Below are 9,740 nucleotides of genomic sequence, written 5' to 3'. Positions count from 1 at the left end.
ACCTTAATTACACTGATGATTCCTCTCCTCAGCATCTGACTTTCTCATGCAGAATTGTTGAAATGTAATGTTACAAATTATATATTGTTTCCTTAATTTCAATATCTCAATTTCTCATCTAGGTTTAATGAACAAAACGGACAACATGATAGCGATAACTTTCTGTTGGCTAATTCTGACAAAGTGACCAAAAATGGCCTAAATCAGGGATGGGCAATTTGTGGCCCGCTACCCCCTTTTGTAGGCCCTCAACCCCCCCCCACCCACACCAAAAAAACGAAAACTCAGTTGTGGTCTCAATTTAATGTTGAGAGTTACAATAATATAATACACAAGGTGAAGTTTTGAAATGTGGTTGTGCATCAGCGGTTTTTATTTTGTTATGTCATTCCCTGACAGTCACTCAATTAGCCCATGTCAGCTACATGCTTTTCCATTGGTAAGTTAGTCTAGCTTAGGGCCCCCAAAAGGCTAGGGGTATGGATGTGGGTACACAGACCCACAAGCCACTTCGGCCCTTCTTGATAAGTTCCGATTTTTTTGTGGCCCCCAGCCCCATCAAAGTTGCCCATTCCTGGCCTAAAAATCGTTTCCAATTGCACCGGTTGTGTGTGCTGGCAGGAGCCCCAATGTGTTCTGCTGACCTCTCATGGTCCAATGAACAGTACCATCACGCAGTCCATCAAATATCATTAAGCATAGGCTGATTGTTTATAACCTGCTATAACCATCGCATTGTCTTTATGATACATATTTTCTAACATCTACCAAATATACATTTTGATTATGATTAATTTTGGGCTCAAAAAATAGCCTTTTGAATTGTAAAACGAAAATAGTAAATTATTAAAACATTTCCCTTAACTTCTCAAGGAAAGTTAGACAATATTAAAAGATACACATGGACTTGTCAGTTGTAGTCTAGTTAAAAAATAAGTAATATGGCAAGTTGACTCTCGCCCATAAACAGAGAAGTTCAACTGCTCCCAGGGCACTGTGGTATATCAATGTGTTCCGATGACTGATTTCTGGGAACGGTACCGACCTTCTGTCCAGAAGAACCATGAGATTCAACGGCTGAAACAGCTGCTTAAACACATGGATGCAATTAAAGCAGAAGGCCGTATGGTCGTCAAACCAATAGTCTATTATTCATAGAGAGGAGAGGTTTAGATGCCTGTTTTTAGATGATGTGAAAGTATATTTTGCTCGGTTATATTTAGTATAATCCAGATGTCAATGTCATATATTGAAACTAAGTTTGTCTGATATGATAAACAATAACTGTTGTAGGATTTAGGGAAATATGATATTACATGTATTATAGATAAGTCCATTCAATCATGAGTGAACGATTTGTGGAGTAAATATTTGTATCCTGCTATACTAGGCATTTCATTTCCACTTAAAGATTATAAATGTTTTATAAATAGTACATACATTGTTGCAGTTATATACATTATATAATGCCCTACGTAATTATCTAAAAGCGGGCGGGGGGGGGGGGGGAATCATAAACAAGATCCACTATTAGTTTATGATCATGTCCACAAACATCTCTTTTCCCTAAGTGTTCTGAGAAACAAAAGTCATGTCTTTGCATATTGCATTTCATAAATGTGTTATGATCAATTTTAATATAGAAAAATATCTCCCCTGAAGAGTCACTGATGCAGCCTGATCTCATAGACTAGACTTAACATAGTAAATATAAATCCAAGACACTAAAATTAGGATGATATGTTATGTGATAATTCAGGCAAAACAAAAGTAGGGTGGTTGGTCAGGGTGGATGGGCATGTTAGCAATGCAAATGTTGCGTGTTTGAATCTCATCACGAACAACTGTAGCATTTTAGCTAATTAGCAACTTTGAAACTACTTACTACTTTTGAGCTACTCTGCAACTACTTAGCATGTTAGCTAACCTTAACCCCTAACTAATGTTAGCCACCTAGCTAACTTTAGCATTAGCCACCTAGCAAACATTAGCCACAACAAATTGGATTTTGTAACACTTTTAGCAAATTCATAAAGTATTGTACGAATTGTAATTCATAACATATCTTACAAATTGTAATATGTGACATATCATATGTATTGGCTAGGCTACCTGGGGCGGCAGGTAGCCTAGTGGTTAGATCGTTGGGCCAGTAACCGAAAGGTTGCTGATCGAATCCCTGAGCCGCCAAGGTAAAAATCTGTCGTTCTCCCCCTGAAAAACTGTTCCTAGGCCGTCATTGTGAATTAGAATTTGTTCTTAACAGAATTGCCTAGTTAAATAAAGGTTACAAAAAAAATCTAATTTGTAACATACATGAATTGGACAGACATCCACAAATGAATACATAACATATCTTACTAATTGGAGTGGGTTAGGTTTACCATGTTATGTCTGGACAGACAAGAAGGGATGCAAAATGCTACTGACATTTTTCAGGTGGGGAGAGAGCGAGAGAGGGTGGAGGCGGCTTCTCTTGAAGCACTGGGCATCTTATGACATGCATTATCTGAATTAGGCCCACGGAATTATACCTACGGAGGAGTGGCTTCTATGGAGAACTTTGAATGTCTGAGCTTCTGAGAGTTGACTTAACATTGGACCAAAGAAGCACTAGAGTTAAAAACACATCTAACCTTTTTGTAGTTAATAAAACTTATGTGAACTATAATATCCTTAGCTAGCATATAAAAAGTTAATTAATTCTTCACTAATAAAAAAACAATATAAAAACATAAAAATAATAAATTGCTCCCAATTTCTGAATGATGCTTGTATCGTCTTCAGTAGGCTACAGTAACCTATGCTTCGGAGGGGGAGGGGAAGGTAGCCGACACACACACACACCCACTGGTAAAGATTTCCAGCTGGCAGGCAGACGCTGGAATATGTTTCTGGGTGACAGAGTGAGGGCATAGCAGTCAGTTATTAACCGGTTCCCATGCTTTTAAAATAATGGAACAGTAAAGATCTCTTTTGTTCCCGGTTCTGATTCTGTTCCTCTAATATTTTCATTATTTTATGGTTTTCAGTTCTGTTCGCTGAAGAGGTTCCAACCTCTGGCTTACATTGAAAGCTGCTGTAGTGAAGGTATGTTATTCTCTCCTGGTTGCCACTGGTTTTCATGAGAAAAACAAGACTCACAACACACACACACACATTCCTTTTCTTCATGATTTATTAGCATTTTTTTATTGACTGTACTAGTTATTGCAATCTGGTTAATTCACATTTAAAAAGCAGACATCATCCAGTTGCCCTGAAATTGATGATATTCATTTTTACAATAACCATTAGGTCCATAGACTGGAAAATCCAATCACACCATTATGTTTTTCTTAACTTTATTTTGTTTGTCTTTTTATTTTGTAATTACAAAAAAGAAAATATATAACAATAATCATAAAAAGGAGGAAAACTCAGAAATATTACGACAAACAATCACAATACAGCACAAGTACCTAGTTACTGCAAGAAATAAAAAGGTACAATAACGAAAGAGTAAAAACATATGCAAAACAAATTGAAAAGAATTGGCACCTATGAAGTTTGATACAAGAAGCAACAGAGGACAAGGTAAATTATGCATTTCTAGAGACTAAAATCAGAGACTAAAGGGCGTTTCTTTTTTGTACAATTTTTTCTTTTGTTAAAAAAACGCACAACCGGGTAGCAGGGACGATAAAAAATACTGCACGTACAATACCTTTTCTCTCCATCTCCTTTTTTTTAAATATCCTTTTCTTTTTTAATAGCATATCCCATTAATATTCATTCCCCACTGCTCGTAATAGCTGTGCCTGGTGGCGGAATCGTTAGAGTTTTACATGTGAGTAGCAAATGACACTTTGATTGGCTGTGATGTTGAAATGGTCCTCCCCCACCGGGCCTGGGTCGGGGTTCTGGGCTGAGCCAGGAGTCCTGCCGGGCCCAGTCTCACTGCGCGTGCTGGCTCAGTGTGTGGTTCTGGAAGGGAAGAGAGGAGAACACATGAGGAGAGAAATAATAAGCTACGTGCCCACACCTCCGAGCCCCCACAGCCACCTACCCCACATCCCTACACCTCTCTTTATACACAACAGTCATGTCTGTGTGTCCATCAGAGGACCCTAGCCTCCTGTAACACGGACTACCTGCTCTACCCACACACACCCATTATATATCATATATCGAGCTTCAGATAAACCCAAACGTCATATTATATTCATTGTGTCTTTGCTTTGCGGTCTTCCTTATCCATGGCAACATGAAACAATGATTTGTTTATTCAGATTTATGAGGCTCGCATCCCTTTTGATATTCTTATAAATATTTGAAAACACCATATCAATACCTTATGAGGCCCACATTCCAACAGCACTTGAGCGCAACACATGAATTCATAATAACACACAAAACACCTTTATCAAAATTACATCCACGACACCACCATCAACAACTGCAGGAGCCTGGTTTCTCTGCACACCTCAACCAGAGGGTATATAACTTCATACCAGATCAAATAGATGTGAAGAGTTAAACTATCAATCACAGCAGATATGGGGCTCCCAGAGGCCTGTGTTAGGGAGAATTCTGGTAGGCTGGCTGGTTCGTCTGCGCTCTCCCCGGGACTATAAACCCAATTCCCAGGGAAAGCTCAGCAATCATCCCCCTCTTCCCGCTAAAAGCTGCTTTCCAAGATTAATCTCTCACAGATAGGCCCATGGTTCTGTGCACCACTATGAAAAAAGGAAAGGGGAAAAAATCTGAAGGATTAAACATGGTTTTCCGTTGATAAATACTTATTCTTTGGGCCTTATCTTGGTGCACATATTTTGCACACGACTGTTGGCAGAGCCAGGCTGCACTAGTTCAGCAGAGGAGGCCAAGCGCCCGGGTCTTAAAGCTCTAGACTGGCTGATTGCAGCCATTCAGGGTCAGTCTTTCTTTTCCTCTTTCTGTCTCTCGCTCATTCTCTCCATCTCCCTCTTTTCCTGCACCCCTCCCCTGCGTATGCGAGTGGGAACGAGCACACCGAGGGCTCTTCAGCGAGGAGCCGTCTCTCACTGGGAGCCACTGACCCCATTATGAGAGAAAACCACTTCTCTCTCTCTCTGATCCACGACACCTGCAGTTCCACAACCCTCCAGCAGAGGTCAGGATTGGCTCTCCATCTGCCTGCTTCTCTTGTTTCTCAGGCCACAGCAGACAGGAGAGTTCCAGCCAGAAGAGAGGCAGAACATTTTACACAAAACAGAATATTAGATCTTGATTTCATCATCATCATGTATAGGCATATGTCAGTTTCATGTGTGCTTCCTTTGAGTCTATTGTCTCCTTATGTGACAGAAAATATCATTTTTGGGACGTAGCCTTGCCCCATCTTTGTGCGTGAATGTGTTTGTGTATGTGTGTGTTAGAGAGGGAGAGAGAGAGAGGGAGTGTGTGTGCGTGCATGTTTTCCCCCAGGTTTCCAGGGTTTTGTTGGTGTGTATTGATTTGCAGAAAGAGGGGATTGAGAGGCAGTGGCTGCTCCCTGAGTCCCTGGGGTCCTGGGTTACACCAGCACTGCAGCGGCCTGATGGAAACAGCACAGATAGGGGGAGGAGAGGAGAGGAGGAAGGAGCCGCACAAACACCCTCACCTACACTGCTGCACATTCCACAGGATGGATATTTACCATACAACTCAAACTAGAAGAGAACCCATGCACGCACGCACGCACGCACGCACACACACACACACACACACACACACACACACACACACACACACACACACACATTAGAGCCTGCAATATTGGGTTGGTGTAATGGAAAAGTAGCTCTTGTTAAATGTGTTAATCAGTGTGAACACACACAGACAGTCATACACACTGTGATGCTAGTCTCAGCTCTCTTCATTTAAGAGCGTCGTCAGGGGCTGGGGTATTGATCAAGCCGTATGCGATCGATGGGGCGAATGGTGTGTGTCTCTGAATCTGATAATGACTCTCAGTGTGACATCAGTCCTATGCAGCTATAATTGATATATTCTCCAGGATGAGGAGATCGAGGGCTCTGCTTTCACTCTTTAAGCAGGAGGAGACCGGAGACTGAGACCACAAACACACCCTGTCATCGGACAGAGAACACACACATCACCCAATACCTGACAAACACTATTACTATTACACCCCTTCAACCTGAAGAACTAGCAAAGAGTTGATCCTGAAACAACCTCCTCCTCCCATCAGACTGCACAACATCAATGGCTAACAACTCCACATTACACATATCTAAATAGAAAACATCACATTTCAACTCCCTCACTGCCAAGACAAAAGACATCAAGTCGACAAGATAACCACTGTACTAACAAAGGTAGAACATCACAGACAGTGTTATTCCTTTGTATTGTACCATCAAACTAAACAGAGAGAGCATGCTTGCATGTCACAGTGTAGCAGGGGGACACTGTGTGATGGATGGAACAGCGCCCCTCTACACAGGCAGGCTGTGCAGTGGGCAGAACAGCCCCTCACTGCTCAGTCAATATCTAGGCTGTCATTGTTTTCCTAAACTGGTTATAAAAGAGAGGCTAAATCCTGCCGAGCTGTGGGCTCATGGGAAATATGGCCCAGTCGCATTACTAATGCAGAGACTGTGAGACTGCTGCACACACTGGGGGGAGGAAGAGGGAGGAGGGAAAGGGGAGAGCAGAGGGGGAGCGAGAGGGGAGGCAGGAGATAAAGATAAAGGAAAATGAAATCTACGTTTCCAACACACACACTTTATTAACTGTGTTACAACGCGCGAGGACCTAGACAGAGCTGCCATCATGTCACTTTCAATCAGGCGTCTGAGGCGCCGCCGCAGGGCCCCCTGGCCCCCCGGCACCTCACGGCTCCAGGCTCTGTGGCATCCTCTGGGGAGCAGGCAGGGGTGGTGAGACTTAAACATGTCAGTTCACCAGGAATCCTCTAACAAACACAGTCCTCTGGGGAGCAGGCAGGGGTGGTGAGACTTAAACATGTCAGTTCACCAGGAATCCTCTAACAAACAGTCCTCTGCTCTGCACATCAATGTACTAGAACAACAACTTTCACACCAATTTTTTTGCTTTTGCAGAATAGCAGCAGCCTTAACAGACGTGTCCACTATTTGGGAACACTTGAACAGCTAGGGCGTTAAATCTTGTCTGTGGTGATATAACATACCGACATGATCTACTGTAGTAGCATCGCTGAGCAAGTCTAGCATACTCTGATTAGCCTATATGGCCCGATCTCAAACAGCCACAGGAAGAGGAAATACTGCTTTTGGCGCTAGCATGTCCCTCTCTGCTCTGCTCTGTTTTTAACACAAAATGAAAAATCACCTTTGCCGCCTGGTTCACTTTAGTGTGGCTTATTTTTAGACCGTTGACAGTCTTCCAAGGGCCGGAGACTAACAGATGGGCTGTCTTAAAGCTTCATATGTTCCCAGGTTTTCACCTCCGAGAGACAGGAAACTCACTGGGGAGTGCGCTACAAATAACCCCCCCGCACTCCCTCTTTCCTTCTCCTAACCCCACCACCCCACCAAATAAATGTGCCCGTTCTCCAGCCATGTACTGTTTCGTCATGATCCTGCCGGCTGCCACCCTCTCACCCAAGAGGGACTTCCCCTCCCCTGTTGCTAAGCCAAGCTCAGACTCAGAGACATTAACACATCCAAAAGACTCACACGCACACAAACCCATAGAACTGGCTAGCCATAACACACAACCACACAGAAACACACTAACCTGGTTAGACTTATTTAAACATAACACACACTCACTGAAATGGCTGTAGATATACAGTATTACAGGTCCTGTCCTGATACAGCTGGTGTAACTAATGAATCCCTCCTTGGCCTTACAGCTATGGGGTTCAGTCCCTCATCTTCCCTATATCACACAATAACACACCTACCAAGACATCCTGTTCCAACTATAGAATGGGACACAAAGTGGTGTAAGTATATCCTGTGGAATATAACATGGGGTTAGCTATATACAATATGATATAAACATGTGCACTCACATACTATGCACGTGCACACCCAGAGAGAGAACAGAGAGGGGGCCTGAGGCACAGCAGTGAGATCCGTACAGACTCTATGGGGCGTAGAGGAGTGTTGAGGGCCAGATGAGCTCAGGGGCCCCAGACGGACTGTGCCATGGGTGACAGAGTACAGAGAGACATGCAGCGCTGCTCTCCCATTCGCTCTTCCGGGCCAGATCACCAGAGCACACTCCCATTCCCTTTCCGTGTCACTGTCATAACACACCCAATCCCCACAGGTCCCCGGGGACCCCGCTTATTTGATTACAACGCACCCTAAACAAAAAAACAAAAAAAGGTAAGAGCAGCGAACAAAGCATATAGAGAGAGGTGAGTGGAGGGGTTTGATGTAGTCGGCTGCGCTTTGTGGTGTCACAACAAAATGACCACCCAGAGGGAAGAGAGAGAGAGAGGGAAATGGAGAGAGAGACAGGAGTAGAGCGAAAGAGAAAGGGATGGGAATATTCAAGAGGAGGTTTGATGGTGTGACTGTGAGCTTCTCTCCCTAGTAGAGCTGTCAGTGGTGTGTGATTTATAGTGTGTTTGTGTCAGCCTCCAGCTGCTGAATGGAGAACATCAGGGTGTAAAAGACCCCGTCCTGTGTGTTCTCTATGATGGAGAGAGAGAAAGAGGAAAAGAGAGAGAATGAGAGACATACAGACCAAGTGAGAGAGAAAGACAGAGACCCCACATAGAGTATCACCTCCATGTCGTTACCACACCCTCAGTGTGGTGAGTGGTGTGATGTATGACGTTGATCTAGTGATCGAGCCCACATCTCTACTGTGGTTGATCAGATCACAGTGCAACCACGTCTCTACACTGTTCAGTGCCAGGAGAACCCACTCATAGACAATACCCCCAGCTCATATGTCACTGTCAAAGCCATGACAGTCCTGTTTTGGCAACGAGTGGAACCACAGCACGCAGCGCTTGTCCTGTACCGCAACAACACATCTCAGTTGTACATATTACCTCAATGATCTGGACTGGCCTGTACCACTACCACATGTATATAGCCTCATTACTAACCTGTACCCCCGCACATTGACTCTGTACCACTACCACATTACTAACCTGTACCCCCGCACATTGACTCTGTACCACTACCACATGTATATAGCCTCATTACTAACCTGTACCCCCGCACATTGACTCTGTACCACTACCACATGTAAAAGCCTTGTTATTTTATTGTTGCTCTTTTATTTTTTACTTTAGTTTATTTAGTTAAAAACATTTAACTCTTATTTTTCTTAAAACTGCATTGTTGGTTATGTAAGTAAGCATATAAGCAGTAAGCATTTAATTGTAAGGTGTTGTAACCTGTTGTATTCGGCGCATGTGACAAATAAAATTTGATTTGATTATTTTGAACTGTTATATCTGACTAGGGACGTCGCTTTGCTCTGTGGAGGCAGACACACTGAAACAGAGACAGGGTCCAGGAAGAGAGAACTGCCCCCCTTCCCTTCCTCTCTTTCTCCATCTCTCTCTCTCTTTCTTCCCTTCCCCTCCCTCCATCTCCCTCTCCATCTCTCTCTCTCTTTCTTCCCTTCCTCTCTCTCTCTTTCTTTCCTTCCCCTCTCCCTTCCTCTCTCTCTCCATCTCTCTCTCTCTTTCTTCCCTTCCCCTCTCCCTCCATCTCCCTCTCCATCTCTCTCTCTTTCTTCCCTTCCCCTCTCTCTCCATC

The 9,740-nt window shown here is 43.5% G+C and overlaps 1 protein-coding gene across 2 annotated transcripts in view; it reads right to left on the bottom strand.

Moving 5' to 3' along the window:
- Window positions 1-3,156: 3,156 nt before the first annotated feature.
- The window catches only part of LOC110520060 (zinc finger protein 423), a 151,532-nt gene continuing 144,948 nt past the window's right edge, over window positions 3,157-9,740 (bottom strand). For both annotated transcript variants that reach the window (XM_036974568.1, XM_036974573.1), the window contains one exon: window positions 3,157-3,966. In XM_036974568.1, coding sequence (XP_036830463.1) covers window positions 3,937-3,966 — 30 coding nt within the window. In that variant the 3' untranslated portion in view covers window positions 3,157-3,936. The remainder of the gene's footprint in view (window positions 3,967-9,740) is intronic.

The sequence above is a fragment of the Oncorhynchus mykiss genome, chromosome 1 (assembly GCF_013265735.2).
Source record: "Oncorhynchus mykiss isolate Arlee chromosome 1, USDA_OmykA_1.1, whole genome shotgun sequence".
NCBI classification, from domain to species: domain Eukaryota; kingdom Metazoa; phylum Chordata; class Actinopteri; order Salmoniformes; family Salmonidae; genus Oncorhynchus; species Oncorhynchus mykiss.
This window is presented reverse-complemented; position numbering and strand designations above follow the sequence as displayed.